This window comes from Globicephala melas, chromosome 7, assembly GCF_963455315.2.
Source record: "Globicephala melas chromosome 7, mGloMel1.2, whole genome shotgun sequence".
In the NCBI taxonomy this organism is placed as follows: Eukaryota; Metazoa; Chordata; class Mammalia; order Artiodactyla; family Delphinidae; genus Globicephala; species Globicephala melas.
In genome coordinates this window covers 43821364-43840988 of record NC_083320.1, presented here as the reverse complement: position 1 = coordinate 43840988, position 19625 = coordinate 43821364, and the positions used below count along the sequence as shown (strand labels likewise).

The window sequence follows — 19625 nt, the reverse complement described above, 5'->3', positions numbered from 1 at the left end:
CACAGGGAACTGTATTCAATATCCTGTCATAAACCATAAGGGAAAAGAATATGAAAAAGAATATATATATATGTATAACTGAATCACTTGGCTGTATAGCAGAAATTAACACAATATTGTAAATCAACTATACTTCAATAAAACAAACTCAAAAAGAAAGATCTAAGCAATTCCAAGTGCCCAAGAGACTTCATCTAGTGTGTGGTTTTCCTAGAAAGAGGGGGACATCTCCCAATGACTAAATGTTTGAAATACTTAACAAGTTCAATCTTTGAAATTCCACCCTTCAGCTTCCTACTACCTTCTTCAATCCTACCTCTTCCTGCCATGAAGACCTATTCTGACCTCTCACTTCTTTAAAGGCTTGTCTTTGTTGTAGCCAGTGCCACACATTGGAACACTTTTTCTGTAATTATTTCATGTTCTCTCCAACTCCCTATAAAACTATTCAAAGCCAGTGAAATCTAAGATTTATTTATTTTGCATCTGTGCTATTACAAAGATTTGTCAACTGATAGAAATGCACTTGCAGAGAACTTCAAAAAGTATCCAAACACTTTCACTAAAGTGAGATTTTGTGCAGTAGATACAACTTAGGAACCACATCTCCACTATTCAGAGTCTAAAAAACCCTCAACATTCCAGTTTCTTTTCTGAAGCTGTTGAAAGCAATCTGTTTACTTATAAGTAGAAAAAGGCCTCTACATAAGAAAAAAAAGAATCAATTTTGTTAGTTAAGAAAGCTTACTAATTCAAGAAGCTGAAATAGCATAGAACATAATTAAGAATGTATTTTTTTGGGTGAAGCAAATATTATATCCCAAACCTGCAAAGCTCCAAACATGATTCATTTCAACTTCTATTGTATTACATTCATTGTCTCACTTCTGTTTAATAATTAACTTATTTTTAATATAGCTCACATAACAATGATAAGAGTAAACAGTCTACTTACCCCACCCATTGTAATTCCATGAATAAGTGCAATATATGGTTTCTGGCAAGAATCTAAAAGAAACAGAGCTGTAATTAGTTACAATGCTTAAAATACATTTTATTTTTCCAAAAATCACATGTTACATGAACTCTGAGTATTTTCCCTAAGAAATTTTTGCAAGAAATATCAAAGTAGACTAAACATATGGCTTATAAAATATGTTCTTTTTAAAACATCAGTCCATACACAATCCTGATCATCTATTCATTATTATGAAAAACTCAACACCTCAATTTGAAACAGATGAAGGCCTATATAACTCAACTATTGAGAAAAACAATATTTGCCTTATAAGCCACTGATGTTTATGTAACACAGTTGTATTTTAAAGAACATAATTTGTCTTCTATACATCTAAAGAAGTATCTGGATACAAAGAGAAGTGCAGCATACAGGAAAAAGCAAGGACTGGGAGTTAAAAGACCCAAATTTTAGTCTCAGCTTTGTCATTAACTGGCAATTCAACTATATTTAATATATATACTGGCATTAGATGCTTATATACTGGCAACTCAATATATATATGTGTATACACATATACGCATGTAAGTTATACGTATATATGCCTACCATACATGTGTCTATCATGTATATAATATATAGATAAGTTTCCCTATCTATTAAATGATGAGACTTGCCTCGGAAGTTCCTTCCAGCTCAAAAATCCTGTAAACTTTTACTCGGTTCCTTTCCCTCTGAAGAGGAAGTTGCACACAACATAATATAAATCACTGTACTTCTATTACAGCTTGTTGCAAATATAACTTCCTTACCAAAGACCAATATAAAAGTATAGTTTTGATCCATCTAGCAATTCTATAAATATTCCCAATCTGCCAAATGAGCCACTGAAGTACAATTCTAATTTAACAAGGACTTCCACAGCCCTCAATTTTTAACTATAATTCCCTAGAAACAATGGAAACAAATATCTCTATTGATTGGAGTAGACATGCATACAAATATACCATTTCAGCTACAGATACATATATTTTAGATATGAAATATCAGAAGCTAATTGATGCAGGTACACAAGGCCAGAATCTGTCAAATTCCTTAACGACTAAAATATGTCATTACAATGTATAGAGATTATATCTGGAAGGCTTTCTCTCTGTATATTACCATTTTACCAAATTCTTCTCAAACTGCTTAGAGATTTTCTCCCCTCTCCTTTTATTCAGTATAGAACTGCACTGTCTAATATAGTAGCCAATAGCCAAATGTAGTTATTTAGATTATAATTAATTACCATTAAACAAAGGTAAAATTCAGTTTACTGATCACAGTAGCCCCATTTCAAGTGCTCATTAGCCATGTGTGGCTAGTAGTGACATATTGCACAGCACAGAAACAGAATACTTTTATCATTACAGAAAGTACTATTGGACAGCGCTGGTGTGAATTTTTAGAATGAATAAAACATCCTAAGTAAAACCTGATCTGTAGAATTATGGACTCAAAGAAATGAGAGCTCTCCATTCAATGTGGCTCACTGAGTTAAATTGGGAAACAGCCTCGTCTCCCCACTCCTACCTCAAAGACATAAAAATTCTAGAGAAAAATTTTTTTGTCAATGTATATCCAAGTTCAAAGCCAAACAAGGGAAATCTTCAGGTCCCAGAAACAAATAAACTCAGAGCTAATAGCTGTGTGGAAGCTACAGCCAAAGATTATGAGTGAGTGTGTGTGTGTGTATCTGTTCTGAGTCAGGAATAACATGGGCCACACATAACATGCTATGAGTTAATACCTGCATAAAGCCTCACGGTAGGAAGAGCTATATGATTTGTAAAACATAGCTAGAAAAACTCTATCTGCTGATCCTAAAACTCAGTAAGCTCCTACCCATGAGAGGAAGAGAAAAAGTCAGAAAAGTGGATGCTTAAGCACTGGACCACTACAACTGAACAAACAAAAGAAAATACCCCTAACAAATTTGGAATAGAAGTAACATCTGTAACTTGGTAAAAAGTGTCTATAAAATGATTATATACTAAAGAATGAAATTTTAAAAGCTTTCCCATGGACATCAGAAATAAGACAACACTGCAATCATTCAGCATTATAATAGAGGTCCTAGCCAAAGTATAACAAGAAAAGTCATAAGTATACAGACTGGAAAGAGATGAAAAAAATTATGTGTAGATGGTAGAATTACCAATGTAGAAAAGCCAAGAGAACCTACAGAAACATCATTAGAACTGATAATAAATTTCAGCAAGGTTGCTGGATGTAAGAACAAAATACTAAAATCAAAAGCATTTCTACATGCTAGAAATAGTCAATTAGAAAATGTAATAAGAAAAATTTCTATTAAATGTAGTAACAAAAAAATAAGCTGTCTAAAAATAACAATTAAAAAATATTTTTTTTCTTTATGGAGAAAATTATAAAACATTATGAAAGGACATGAAAGTCAATCTGATGAAAATGTTCTAAAACAGATTAATGGCGATGACTGCATAAGCTTATTAAATATCAAAATAATTTTAAAATTCATTTGAATTTAAAAAAAAAAAAAAAAAATTCATTTGAAAAATCAAAAGTCCAAGAGTAGCCAAGAAAATCTTGAAAGAAAACAAGGGTAACTTGTCCTATCAGAGAGAGACATATCTTAAAGCTATAATAATTTTGACACTGTAGTTTTACCATATGTACAGACAAATAGGCCAATGAACAAAGTTGCCCAGAAACAGACCCGGTCACATATAAGAACTTGATATATGATAGAAGTATCATTAAAACCAGTGAGGAAAACAAGGCCTATTCAATCAAAGGCATTACAACTTCTGGCTTTCTAGCTGAAAAGTAAAAGTTAGATGATGTCACATGCAAAAAAATTCCAAGCACTTTAAAGACTTAGAGTATAAAGAAACAAACTATTAAAAGAAAATATAAAAGAACATCTTAAAGACCTCCATGTTATTAAGCGTTTTTAAAATGCAAATAGCAGAAATCATAAAGGAAAAGAATACATTTCATCTCAAACAAAAACTTGTATATATCAAAAGATAAAGTAGCAGACTGAGAGAAGTGTATTTATAATATATATGATCTACAAAAGTGAAGCATCAGAATACATAAAGACCTATAAAATCAGTAAGAAAAAGACAATCCAAAAGAAAGATAAACAAAGCATGAAACTGAAAAGAAAATATAAATGATTAACATAAACACCTTCTACTTTACCTGCGTCCAATGAAGTACAAATTAAAACCACAATAAGATATAAAGCATGCAAAGTTTAAAAACAAAAAGTGATAGAAAGGACATGTAGAAAATAAAGTCTTATACTTTAGAGAAGAATTTGGAAACACACTGAAGATACATAAACTCTATGATCCATCCATTCGACTTCTATTATTTCTAGAAATTTTTGCACATGGGCACTAAGGGTGTACATATAAGGGTGTAAGAATCTGTATTAGTAAAAAGCTGAAATAATCTAAAATAACCACTAATATAGAACAGATTAAGTAATATGGGATAATTGAATAATATAAGAACAGTTACATTCCATGTTATCAAAAACTTATGGAATGGTATATACAGTAAGAAAGTACTTATGCAACTTTCAAAAACATAAAGTAATACTACTTTTGTTCATAAATATGTAGTAAAAATATAAAGTACAGTCTAACTGGATGTGCTAAAAACTAATGACAATGGTTGCTTCTGAGGAGGGATACTGGTTGCTTCTGGAGAGAGAAAGAAATGGCACTGAAGCAAGCAATGAAGTAGACTGAACAATAATTTTAAAACTCATAGTATTCTATTTAATTTAAATAAATTTCAAAACATCAAGCAAAAATAAAATATAGTGGTCTATTCATTCTGGGCTGGTGGGTACACAAGTATTTATTATATTATTCCCTGTAATTTAACATTTGAAACACATGCTTGATAAATGGAACTACTGTGTCACTTCCAATGAAATCTGGAATGATGACTATAAAGAAATTTCATCCCAGAGTTCCTCAAGAATTCAGAAAAATGACACTTCATTTTATAGAGAAAACTGGCACCCAAGCTTTTTGTTTTCCAAGAAAGCCAACCATATGATCAGAATCCATGTTTCCATATTGATTATATGGCAAATAGTAGTTAAGTATACCCTATTTAATAATCAAGTATGAATTGTTCTGGAATGAGCAGTCAGACTACTTTAATCAAGTTTATTCCTGGCACAAAGTATATAAAAGATTAAACAAGAGTGTCTGTTGATTACATTTTAACAATCCATACTGTGCAGCTTATGCCTTGACTCCATTTTCAAAGCTCTCAGCAGAGCACACATACCAATAGCATTGTTCAGCATATATTCTTCTCTGAAGAAATCTTGAGCTATCTTCTGATTTGCCTTTCTAGCTTCTGAGATCACTACAATAAAAAAAGAAAAAAGAAGGATTACAAATCACAAAAAGTGTTTTCCAGTCAATACAGTCAAATAGAAAAATTTTAAATAATGTGATAGTAAGTACCAGGGGGAAAGTCTAGAATGGTTTGTTAAGGTTCTGAAGTCACCTATGCCACGGACATACTATAGTTAGCCTCAAATCCATAGTCCAATGTCAAAACTTCAAGGCAAAAATTCTTATTCAGAACTTCTTACAAAGTGTTATACTTAACTTATAAGTTACATATTGGTACAAAATGCATTTTCTTTTGACTATTTTCTGTAGCACCTAAATGAATGTTTGCTGGATACATGTTTCCTTTGGTAATATATCTTAACACAAAGTACATTATACATATACACACAAAGAGATATATGCACATGTGCATGCACACACACACAGAGTTCTATATATTCCATCTAGTTAAATACTTCTGCCACATTCATTTCACCATGGAACATTTGCTGAGCATCTACCAGGTACCACACACTGTTTTCAGTGCTGTAGATAACAAGACAGCAATATAAGACGGCTGCCCTGGAGTTCAGACTATAAGACAGACTACTGAGCTACACTCCTTGTGTCATGCCCACTCTAAGGTTGGGGTGCCGTGGGAATGTGAGCATAAGAGATGTAATTAAAAGAAGCCTTCCCAGGGACTTCCCTGGCAGTCCAGTGGTTAGGACTCCATGCTTCCACTGCAGGGGCCACAGGTTCGATCTCTGGTCAGGGAACTAAGATCCTGCATGGCACACGATGCACCCCCAAAAAAAATAATTAAAAAAAAAAAAAGGCTTCCCAGAAGAGAGAACCCTGAGCCAAATGTGAACAACAGGTAAGGATTTCCTAAATGTGAAAAGTTCTGAAAAGTGAAAAGTTCTGAGTAGAGAAAGGAGTACCTACAAAGGCACACAGGCAAGAAAGAATAAAATTAAAAAATAAGTAGTTTTAAAAGACTAAAGGCGAATGGTAAAAGGTGAGGCTAAAAAGGTAAATGAGACAGTAATATCCTTATTTATTAATATCAATGGAAATATAACCTCTCAAAGATATTGCTACAGCATACAAATGCCTGTCTTCATAAGCAGGTGCTCAGTAAATATCTTGATAATAAATAACAATCAAATGGTTTCATTTCTGTTGCAATTTTCTATTATCCAGAGTTCCACAGTCCAATCTACTATACTCCTACTATAGTCAATGTCAAAACCACCATCAAACCTCTCTTCCATACACTTCAAGCTCATATGCTTTTCTTGTCTAAGTCCTATGACAATTACCTACTAAAATACAAATTAAATATATAATATATACATTTACTTCTTTTATGGGAAAGAGTTACATAAAAATTGTTGACTATTAATAGATTTTTAGACTAACTTCAGAACTCTGATATAGCTTCCTTCAAAATGTTCCAACCAAATATTGACTTTTTTTCTTGGTTTTTAAAAAAAAAGGTTTGGGGAATTCCTGGGTGGTCCAGTGGTTAGGACTCAGTGCTTTCACTGCCGTGGCCCAGGTTCAGGCCCTGGTTGGGGAACTAAGATCCTGCAAGCCACATGGGGTGGCCAAATAAATAAATATTTTAAAAATAAAAAAAGGTTTGATATCTAGTTTTGTCATTCTGAGGCTTTCACCGATAAAACCCCTAAAACCCTCATCTATTATCTTTCATTTCTCCCCAATACTAAAAGAAAAGGAGCGTAAATTGCACTGCCTGTGGAATAAATCTCTTTTATCTCAGAAATCTTCTGAGATTTCCTTCTAATCTTATTCTAACCAATCAGTTCCATATAAATTAAATGATGTTTAGTAACATCATTTAAAAATTTTTTGTCAGGGCTTCCCTGGTGGCGCAGTGGTTGGGAATCCACCTGGCAATGCAGGGGACATGGGTTTGGGCCCTGGTCTGGGAAGATCCCACATGCAGCTAATCCCATGTGCCACAACTACTGAGCCTGCGCTATAAAGCCCATGAGCCACAATTACTGGAGCCCATGAGCCACAATTACTGAAGCCCGTGAGCCTAGAGCCTGTTCTCTGCAACAAGGGAAGCCACCACGATGAGGAGCCCGCGCACTGCAACAAAGAGTAGCCCCCCCGCTCACCACAACTAGAGAAAGCCCGTGGGCAGCACTGAAGACCCAAGACAGCCAAAAATAAAATAAATAAATTACAAAAAAAAATTTATTTTTCAGAGTGTCCACTTACTGTCTTGGACTATGATGTTTAAAAGAAACTAAATTTCCTAGAATTGAAATCTGTTGCTTATACATGTGAACTAGAATAATTCTAGAATTTTTAACTGTATTTCCAAACAGTAATGTAAAGTTAGGCCTATATGCAAAAATAGCTCACAGTCAGAAGAAGCTAAAATCAATACATAAGGCTCTGCCCATCTGCAAACTGACAAGATCAAAAGCCCAGCTCTTGAGGAAAGATTAATTCCAGGCTGAAAAACAATGTTTTAAAAATATTTAAGTAGTGGGCAAAACAAATTCATAAAACGATTCAGTTAACAAGTCAGTCGAAGCAACTGAAAATTTTAAAGTGAAATTTTAAAACTCAGTTATTTTAAATTTAATAGATATTTGAAATTATGTCCTGAATCAAGTTTGTTTCTTCCTATTTCAAATGTAATGGTTTACATAAGATTATAAATATGGTAAATAGATCAACCTGAACATTATCATCTTAACACAATACAAAAAATATAAAAAAAAAAACACAAAGAAAAAAACCATCCCAGGAACCTACCAATTCCATAAGAAACAAAACTCAAAATGTTTTCAGTATATATAAATACTGAAAAGTTTTCAGTATATATAAAATACTGACAACCAGTGGTAATAACATTTCTTCTCTCTTTTACCTTTTGTTTTTAATAGTTAAATATGTACAGATTGACCTAAATAATTAGAAAGATAAGGAGAATTAATCTTTTTATTTATCTCAGCATGTTAATTTAAACACACAAAAAATATTGATAATATAATAGGATAAATACTACAATTAAGTGCATTCTTGCTTTGGGATGATGAACAATGGGAAAGCACAAAGTCATGGAAATACGTGAGAGCATGTCATGTTTGGAGAATGGCAAGTCACTCAACATGGCCAGGTTGTCAGGCTTATGTGATAAACAATTGCTTAATAACAGCTATTCTAAAATAAAAAGCAGAATCACGTACCATAACTGGACATTTTGTTCAGGATGATTCAGGGAAAGAGACAAGATACCTGAAGGGCACGTATGTAGTTAAAAAAAAAAAACAGCTGCTATTCTCATTTTTCTATTAACTACAAGAGGTAAGTCTTTAAATGTTTTCTTTTTCTAAGCTAACCACACTAAAAATGTATAACAGTTTAACAAAAAACAATTCTAGAAAGTAAAGCAAAGTACCACAAAAATTTGCTAATACCTTATCAGTTTTATTGGGGGACAAAAGCATTTAGGTGAGAAGGGAAAAAAGTTTTTACCTCTGATATCACCTCCAGCACAGAAAGCCTTTCCACCAGCTCCCTTTATGATGATCAGGAAAGTTTCCGGATCTTGTTCCCACTTCTATCCAAATGTAAAAGAAGATGGTATAAGCATATCATAAATACAAACTCATTAATGATATATCCACATGCACATAAACACATGTGTATATATAGATGTATGTGGATACATACAAAGCATAAGGCATAAGCTTTATAAAACATCCAGAAGAATGGATCCCAACTTCATTTTCTTTTCTGACATAAATTAGAGGCTATCCCAACAAAGTTGCTACATGAGTGCATTCTGTGATCCAAGTTTGATGATGGCAACTGAAATCTTTGCCACGACAACTTTGAGACCAAGGTGAAAAAATATGGGCCTAATATATCGTCAGGTTGGAAAAATAAAATAAAGAGGGGCAGAACATAAGAAGAAACTTGGAGCCTTGTGAAAGTGGAAGAGGCTGTCTTCTGAGGCAGTGAACTCCCTGTCAGTAGGGGTGCTCCAGGAAAACTACTTAGGAAAGCGCTGAGGACTCTATAAGCAATGGGGCTTGGGCGCTGATCCCAGACAGCCAAGTGATTCTATGGGAGAGAATATCAGAAATATTCTCTAAGGACATACTTTCAGAAGGATCCATATGATTGCTTTAAGAAAATTACAAACCTTTAGCTGTGGATAAATCTGCCGAATCATACTAAGATTCAGTGCATTTAGGAACTTTGGTCTGTTTAGTGTTATCACTCCTGCACAACCTTTTCTTTCCAATAGGACTTCTGCTGCTACATCTGTGTGCTTAGACATTCTCTGTGTAAACAAAGAATAAACTTTAGGAAAAAATTCATTAAGTTTTTGTCACAAGTCAACAACAAAACATATATTAAATGCAAATCTTTCACACAATGTTTAGGTTGGCTAATCGAATGGATAACTCAGTACATCTGACAAAGTTTTCTAAAGTTATTTGGACTCTGTAGATAGACAATTCCAAAGCAAACTACATATACCTCTTAAATCTCTTAATTTTTATTTCTGAGTGAACTTAGTCAACTGATTTAAAATAGAACCCAGTCCATGGGACTTCCCTGGTGGCGCAGTGGTTCAGAATCCATCTGCCAATGCAGGGGACATGGGTTCAATCCCTGGTCTGGGAAGATCCCACATGCCACGGAGCAACTAAGCCCGTATGCCACAACTACTGAGCCCGTGTGCCACAACTACTGAAGCCCGGGCGTGCCTAGAACCCGTGCTCCGCTACAAGTAAAGCCACCGCAATGAGAAGCCCGCACACTGCAACAAAGAGTAGCCCTCGCTCGCCACAACTAGAGAAGGCCCTCGCACAGCAACGAAGACCCAACGCAGCCAAAAATAAATTTAAAAATTTGTTTCTAAAAAAATAAAAATAACATAGAACCCAGTCCTAGAATTTCTTGGACTATGAAATACTCCTAAATCTTTATTACTGTATACCAAGCAATATGTTAGGTACTTGGAAATCAAAGATGAATAGAGAGGGCAAATAATTCTGACTACAATAGCTACCAACAACTTGGGGGAAAGAAAGGTGATATTTGAGCTAGGCCTTGATATATGCCAAGAAAAAGAGGGGTGAAAATCCTGGAGAGTAACACATTCTAAAACATGAACAGTGAATATCTGGAAATGTTAAGATGTTAAACATGAGTGGAATAAAGGCTGATTGAGAAAATGAGTGATAGGAAAGTAGGCAGAATAAGTAGTTTAAGGCCAGATTATAGAATGAGCTTACAAAAGCATATACTTGTAAAGAACTTGTCTATACAGTTCTTAGGGCCTCACGCACCATGGTGAGTGAGGCAAGGGGCATATTTTGGAGTGGCTTATTTTGCTCCCCTTCAATACTCAGTGGTTCTACTTCCTTGATTAAACCCTTACTCATATGAAAAGACAGATGATAGACTAAAAAGCTGTACTTTTCAGATACGTACATCATTCTAAATTTTAAAGTAAAACAGATTTCATATTATACAAACATGTTACACACAAGTATTAATAAACTTTCATCTCTCTCCATACTAACTAAATTTCTTTTTTGCTTGAACCAAGTCAGATTTGCCAGCACCCCCAAAAAAACCACAAAAAGTTTCATGACTGTTTCCACTGAACAACTTCACATAAATTACCACCTAATATCAGAGACAATCCTTTAAAACTCTATTATTTGGTTTCAGCTCAGAGATGTTGAGAGCTGAAAAGATGCGTCTCCTGACCTTGTAACAAGAAAAAAAGGTGAACAGACTGAAAATTAATGGCTTTGGTGAACTCAGAGACAGGAGGTCACAGGGCAAACAGCCCCGTAATAAAATCTGGAGAGACAGGTGCCTTCAGGGAGATGCAGGACCAGTATATTTGCTTAGCTCAGGCAGAAGCCCTAAGGAAGATTAACTAGAATGTTTAATGACTTGCTAGAGGTCAAGTGTGGGCAAGTGTGATAGTGTGGAGCTCCTGGGGGTGGCAGGTGTCACAGTCATGGGGGGAGCTCCCATTCTTGCTGGCTTTTCCTCCTGGAACCCAAGCAGGTTCTCCCAGGGAAGACTGGAGAAAGCTCCCCCGTGTGGTGCTGGCTGGGGGAGGGAAACAGCAGGCACAACTAAAGCCTTTCCCCTCATCTTCCACACAGAACAAAAGGCTAAATCTTCATGGGAGAGAGAGCCTTCAAAGCTGGTAGCATAGGGTTCTGGTGGAGGCCCAACACAGTGGGGAAATGGGATGGAGGCCTATAAAATAAGACCCTTAATCCCAAGGGAGAAGTACTTCAAAACCATAGCCTACTGACCTTAGTGTTTACCAATCACAGCTGGAGAAAAGGAACAGGGGACAAAGGAAAAGGGGGGGAAAAAGGCAGCCCACCCCCAGAGAAGGGACAGGAACACTTATGAGGGCCACACCCCTGGACTCTGGTTCACAGTGCCTTCCATACATTAAGGATTAATGGGATACAACACCAAAAGCATGATCCACAAAAGAAAACATTGATAAACTGAATTTCATCATATTTAAAACTTCTGCTCTGCAAAAGATAAAGTGAACGAAAAGACAAACCAGAAATTAGAAGAAAATATTTGCCTATCACATATCTGATAAAGAATTTGCATACAAAATATACAGCTGACCCTTGAACAACACAGATTTGAACTGTGCAGGTCCACTTACACTCAAATGTTTTTCAATAGTAAATACTATAGTACTACATGATCCCCAGCTGGTTAAATCCACAGGTGCAGAGAAGGAACCTCAGTTGTAGAGGGCTGATTATAAAATTATACTCGGATTTTTCAACTCCACAGAAAATCAGTGACCCTAACCCCCACCTTGCTCAAGGGTCAACTGTATAAAAAACTCTTAAAACTCAATAAGAAAACAAACAACCCAATATTAAAATGGGCAAAAAAAAAACTGAAGAGCTTCAAGGAAAATATAGGAATGGCAAAAAAACACATGAAATGCTCAACATCATTTCTCATTAGGAAAATGCAATTTAAAACCACAATAAGCTACCACTACATACATATTAAAATGGCTAAAATCCAAAAACAGACAATAACACGTTGCCAAGGATGCAGAACAACAGGAACACTCGTTCTTCGTTGGTGGAATTGCAAAATGGTACAGCCACTACAGAAGATAATTTGGTAAACTTGTATAAAGTTACACATGGACTTACCATAAAACCCAGCTATCATACCCTTAGATATTTACCCAAGTGAATTAAAAACTTATGTTCACACAAAAACCTGTACACAAACAGGTGTAGCAGTTTTATTCTTACTCACTAAAACCTGAAGGCAACCAAGATGCTCTTCAACAGGGAAATGAATAAACTGTGGTATATCCAAACAATGGAATACTATTCAGTGATAAGGACTACGTTATCAGTTCATGCAACAGCACAGGTGAATCTTAAATGCGTTTTGCCAAGTGAAAGAATGCAGACACAAAAGCCTATATATTGTATGATTCCATTCATATGATGTTCTGTAGAAAACAAAACTATAGGGGCATAACAAAGGTCAGTGTTGGGGAGCAGGCGAAGTGACTGCCTACAGAGGGGAAGGACAGCAGAAGTTTTAGGGGGATGGGGCTGTTCTGCATGGACTTTGGGTAATGAATGCATGATTTATGCATCTGTCAAAACCCAAAGAAATGTACAGAGAGTGAATCTGAATGTATACAAACTATATATATTTTTTAAAAATCACCCAGTGTCAGGGGATTCCAACATGGAATGCAGACTGTGGCAAATAAATGTAACCAAACCACACACGTATGACAAGCACACTGAAGTGAAATCGTGAGGATGGTGGCAGGAAAGCTGACCTAAGTAACTTTAGAAAACAGTCATTTGATTGCAAGCTGTAAGGAAATATACAAAAAAACCTGTATGTCAACCAATGCTCTAGTTAGTAAATTTGTTCGAAACTGCTTTGCATGTATACTGAGGTTAAGCAAGTAATGTGGACTTCCCTGGTGGTCCAGTGGTTAAGAATCTACCTGCCAATGCAGGGGACACAGGTTCAAGCCCTGGTCTGGGAAGATCCCACATGCCGTGGAGCAACTAAGCCTGTGTGCCACAACTACTGACCCTGTACTCTAGAGCCCACGAGCCACAGCTACTGATGCCCGCGTGCCACAACTACTGAAGCCCGTGCGCCCTAGAGCCCACGCACTGCAACTACTGAGCCCACGCTCCACAACTACTTAAGCCCATGCCCTCTAGGGCCTGCGTGCCGCAACTACTGAGTCCATGTGCTGCAACTACCGAGCCCATGTGCTGCAACTACCGAGCCCGTGTGCTGCAACTACCGAAGCCCATGCACCTAGAACCCCGTGCTCCACAACAAGAGAAGCCACCACAATGAGAAGCCCGTGCACCACAACAAAGAGTAGCCCCCACTCGCCGCAACTAGAGAAAGCCCACGCGCAGCAATGAAGACCCAACACGGCCAAAAATAAATATTTTTTTTAAAAAAAGGTACATACTGTATTTTAAAAATTTAAAAAAAAACAAGTAATGGAGGGTGGTCAGTGAGAACCAGGCTCTCACTGGTCAGGAGGAGAGTTAGAGACAAGCAAGAAGGGAAGGCTAGAATGAAGCCTGCCCTGTGGTACTGGATTAAAGTCAGAGACAGCAGTATGAACATGTTTTCTTAATATATATTAAGAGGATATATATTAATATAACAGAGGATAAACACAGAAACACATCGCTATTTATGTATACATTATCGCTATTTATGTATACATTATCGCTATTTATGTATACATGGGACAGTAAACAGTATACAGCATATGTATTCTACTACAGATATATACATTACTGTAGTTCTATCCCCAAGAGAAAACCGTGACACTCCAGTAGCTAGGGGCATTCCCAGACTCAGATCTTGATTTCTAAATGCAATTTTCCAATAAAGGCAACCAGAGCTCCTTGGAGAAATGGCTGATTCCAGAGCCAGAGATCATCTTCCAGTATCAGAAAGTAGTAATTTTCAATTTATAAAAAATTGAAAATTAAAAGGAAAAGGTCATATCAAAGGGACACAAGAAGCCAAAATGAAGGAATTCCTAATGGCCAAAGTTGAAACAATGTGAGTAACAGAATAAGTAATGTGCTGTTCAATTATAATCCAAAGAATAAAATAAATATCCACGAGTCCACACTGATATATATAACTGAATAAGTCAATGGGGGAGATGAGATGATCTTACCCACAAAAGAATTCAAAATAATTTATGTAGAAATCCCCCTTCCAGGAGGTAAAGCTTAGCCCCCTCACCGTCTGACTGTGGGCTGAACTTACTGACATGCTTCCAAAGAACAGAGTAGAAAAGGGAAAAATGGTAACTTTAGAGAGGAGAAACCCAACAAACACCACCTTAACCACATGATAAAGGTCAGCATCACCAGCTGTGTCATGAGGATGTCATGTACTCCCTAAGGCATATGTCAAAACCCACAGATACTCCCTGATATGCGATGAGAAGGGGCTTTTCCTTTGTGATATTCTCTCCAGAAACCTTTTAACTACAGGCTAGTCATCAAAAAAAAAAAGAAAAAACAGAACAACAACAACAAAAAACAGACACAAGCCCAGATTAGAGGCTATTCTGCAGGCTACTTGGCCAGTGTTCCTCCAAACTGCCAAGGTCATGAAAAATAAGGAAAGACTGATAAACTGTCACAGACCAGAAGAAACTAAGAAGACATGACAAAGAAATGCCATGTGGTATCCTGGATTGGATTTTGGAACAGAAAATTGATGGAAAAACTGGTGAAATCCAAAAAGTATAAAGTTAATACTAATATAGCAATGTTCTTAATTTTGACAAATGTAACATGATAACTGTATTTCTTTGCTAGGGCTATCACAACAAAGTACCACAAACTACGCTTAGGCTTAAACAGAAAGTTATTGTCTCAGTTCTGGAGGCTAGAAGTCTGAGATCAAGGTGTCAGCAGGACCACACTCTCTCTGAAGGCACTAGGGGAGGGTTCTGTTCCAGGCCTCTCTCCTAGTTTCTGATAATTCCTTGACTTGTTGCAGCATAACTGCAATATTCACACGGCATTCTCCATGTATATATGTCTCCAAATTTTCCCTTTATATAAGGATAAATTATATTGAATTACCCCAGTAATTCCTACTTCAGTACGACCTCATCTTAACTAATTACATCTGCAATGAGCTGACTGGCTGTAGGGAGAAACCATCTACCATGGGTCCTGAGGCTTCCCTGCACTTTACTGCTGTGTATTTCATGGATCCAAGGGCCTGAATGCTCTTCACCTGGGTCATTTTTCAGGACTGTATTTGCTGCGAGAAACTTTGAAGAAAATGTAAAGTCTCCCTCCGGGACAGAGAGCAGGCTTGCTTACAGTGTGTTACAAACCGGCAGGTTCCCCATTCAGTACTGCTGTCCTGTAGTGCAACCCACTGCATATGAATGCATTCATTTGGGCCTTCTGTCACCCCTGTGGGAGCAAGGGAACCAATACAAACCTGAAGCTCAATGCTGCTAATTGGGTAACTAATAATGATGTCCTTTGTCTCTAACTCAAGGGTTGCATATCTTTTGCCAGCATCCATGGAATAGTAACAAGCTAACTACTAACTTGTTATTGGGGTAAAATCCTATCCCAGACCCAACGTTGTCTAGCCAGACCGAAAGCCCTTCACTTGCCCCATTCCGATCATAGCCCTCACCCTCCCTTCAAAAGTAACAACTGTCTTGGTTTTTATGATAAACACAAAGTGTACATCCATAAACATCATCTATCCATTTTTTTTAAATGGATATATCTTTCAAGTCTTTTAAAATCTAAAGGTTCTGCCTCCATTCCTTTCTTTTCTTCACAATTCGTTGAAAAAAACCAGGCCTTTTAACCTATAGAGTTCCCTAGTACGGATTTTGCCGATTGCACACTCATCCTACCCACTTATTTTTAACAGCTGTTCATTCTTCGATATCAATTTAATCAGTCCCCTACTGATTAGCACTGGGTAATTTACAATTTTTGCTATTACAATGGATGCAGGAATATCTTTAAGCATCGACTTTCCAGCACTTAGGTGAAGTATTTTTGCAGGACATTTACAGAGGGTCAGACTTTGAGCAAAGAATATTACATAATCGTCTGTTAAAAGCCACTAGAGGGACTACCCCGGCAGTTCAGTGGTTAAGATGCCACACTTCCACTGCAAGGGGTGCGGGTTCCATCCCTGGTGTGGAACTAGGATCCCTCATGCCACCCAGCATGGCCAAAAAAAAAGCCACTAGAATGGTAAAATTAATGAACAAAGGATCTTTTTTCCCCCACCTGAAAATTTCATGGCCTTCTTAAAACCTGAAAACAACTATTGGTGCATTAATCAAAAACATTCACGCAGGGCTTCCCTGGTGGCGCAGTGGTTGGGAGTCCGCCTGCCGATGCGGGGGGCACGGGTTCGTGCCCCGGTCTGGGAGGACCCCACGTGCCACGGAGCGGCTGGGCCCGTGAGCCATGGTCGCTGGGCCTGCGCGTCCGGAGCCTGTGCTCTGCGGCGGGAGAGGCCGCAGCAGTGAGAGGCCCGCGTACCGCAAAAAAAAAAAAAAAAAAAAAAAAAAATTCACGCAAAAGAGCAGAAGGGAAAAAGATGAAGTCTGCAGTATTAGTGTCATTTATGTATGTTAATTAATTCTGCAGAAAAAAATCTCTTTTCCAAAAATATCATGAACTTTTAGTTAAAACCTAGAAAAGGCTTCTATGAAGAGAAATTTCTCATATTAGGAAAGATTACAGAGACTAGAGTCAGAAATGAACTTCTCATACAACCCAAATTTGGAGGTGGGGGGGTGGGACAGAAGGGGTAAGGAGAACATCCATTCAATGCATATATGTGAAGGAAACTTGCTAAAATGCATGGAAACCATCAACACACAGCCCTGTGCTGAATTGAATGCATGAAGTCTGCCAAAATAATATCCCTGAGACAAAAATAACTTAGAGGACTTCCCTGGTGGTGCAGTGGTTAAGAATCCACCTGCCAATGCAGGGGACACGGGTTCGAGCCCTGATCTGGGAAGATTCCACATGCCACAGAGCAACTAAGCCCATGCGCCACAACTACTGAGCCTGCCCTCTAGACTCCATGAGCCACAACTACTGAGCCCGCGAGCCACAACTACTGAAGCCCGCATGCTCTAAGGCCCGTGCTCTGCAACAGAAGCCAACGCAATGAGAAGCCCATGCACTACAACAAAGAGTAGCCCCCACTCACCGCAACTAGAGAAAGCCCGCACACAGCAACGAAGACCCAACGCAGCCAAAAATAAATAAATTTTAAAAATAAATAAAATAACTTAGAACATCCACTCTGCTGGAATATGGAACTATTCTGGCAAAATCCATAGTAGCAATATTTCCTAAAGTGTGCAAAGAGATGTTTATTGCATCTATGTTGAAGGAGAAAATGGCCCATGGTTAAATAAGCTTGGGAAAAACTTAAACCAATATAAAGTTTAATTCCTATAAGACTTTTCAGTCTTTAATAGGCAAATACGCAATGTAAACTTTTAAAATACAATGAGCAGCATAGTTCTCACTTGATTAAAGAACTTTTTATTTTTCATGGAACAGCTATCTCTTGGGACTTGTATTTTTCAGGTTACATTTTGGAAAACACAGTCAGAGACTTCACAAACATTGAGAGAAATAAGCCTTTCCTCTGAGGAAAATCAAGTGCGTGACACATAGCAGGTATCCAAAAAATGTTTAATAAGCTGAATGAATAATCCTTCATTCTACTAATGCAGTCCTGCTGTAACACAAGCCTAAAATAAGCTTCACACTGTGGATACCCAAATCCCAATCTCAAGCACATACCTTTCACTATATGTGACATTCACTGCCACTGAACTAAGTAACAACTGAAAGACATACCCAGGGAAACATCCTAACTTTTGCAGAATATGATTTATTTTGACATGTCATCCATTTCCAGCCAATATTAAAGAATGCCATTAAATTTAAATTATTATAACACAAATATGACACCAAAGCACAATATAAGTACGATTCATAGGATCAAAAACCATTTAATAAATGCTGATTACTCAAGCTTCACTCAATCCTTCCTGATTTCAAACTGGGTCAGTAAATTCGTCCATATGGAAATGGTTTATAGAGAATTTCTCAAACTGTCCTCAGCTGTGCTCTAGCTCCCACATTCTGTGATATCAGCTACTTCCCATCTTCAATTATTACCTCTAAACAGCTGGCTCAAACCTGCATCTATACCTTTATTTTCCAGAAGCCCAGGCCCTTATTCCAAATGCCTGCTACAATTACAGGAGTACCTACGTGGCACCCCAAACTCAACTTGTTAAAAACCAAATTTACCAAGAAATTTCTCTCCAACAAATCTGTCTCTCCTCCTCTGTTCCCTACATCAGGTAAAGGTATCACCATTTTCTCAGTCAACCAAGCACAAAATGTTGGTGTTGATTCCTAACTGTTCTCCTCACGTCTCTGCCAACAACTTGAAGTAGTTACCAAATACCAGAGAAACTAGTTCTAAAATGATTCTATCCATTACTTTCTACTCTCATTGCCCTAGCCATATGGCATTATTATAATTTTCCTTTTCGGCAGATTTCCAGAATTTTTGCCAGACGGTTTATCCTTCACACTGCGTTCAGAGAAATTTTGCTAAAGCCCAATTCTAATCTTGTTAATCCCATTCAAAAATGTTCCATGACTCGCCATTAATTTCAAAAACATCCAACTTTTCTTGACATGGCCTTCAAGTCTGTCCACATCTGATCCCAGGTAAACTCTCCAGACCCACCATTGCACAGCACTCCTTACAATGGAGACTCAGAAAGCCGAGTGTAGCCTCCATTCTCCTACCTCACAGCTCTTGCCACAGGAATAAACATATTGCATAATACAAAGAAAACAGATTTTGGAGTCAGATGGACTCAAACATTAGTTTTGCCACTCACTACTACTATACACCCTCAGACAAGCTAGTCTCAGAGCCTCAACTACTGTGTTTACAAAATGGAGATAAAAGAATCACATTTAGCGTTACTATATGAACTCTCACTACTTCCCATCTCTACCTATTGAAACCCTAATCATGCTTCAAGGCCCAGATCAAATAAATGACTGTGCTCCAGTAAGCTTTCACTGGTTACAAAGTCGACATCAGTCAAGTTC

General features: G+C 37.2%; 1 protein-coding gene across 1 annotated transcript in view; it reads right to left on the bottom strand.

Annotated features, from left to right (window-relative positions):
• HIBCH (3-hydroxyisobutyryl-CoA hydrolase) overlaps positions 1 to 19625 on the bottom strand; it is an 87836-nt gene that overhangs the window by 56824 nt on the left and 11387 nt on the right. The window contains exons 3-6 of the mRNA XM_030847749.3: positions 9551 to 9691; positions 8878 to 8962; positions 5300 to 5380; positions 956 to 1008 (exon numbers count right to left, since the gene is read on the bottom strand). Coding sequence (XP_030703609.1) covers positions 956 to 1008; positions 5300 to 5380; positions 8878 to 8962; positions 9551 to 9691 — 360 coding nt within the window. The remainder of the gene's footprint in view (positions 1 to 955; positions 1009 to 5299; positions 5381 to 8877; positions 8963 to 9550; positions 9692 to 19625) is intronic.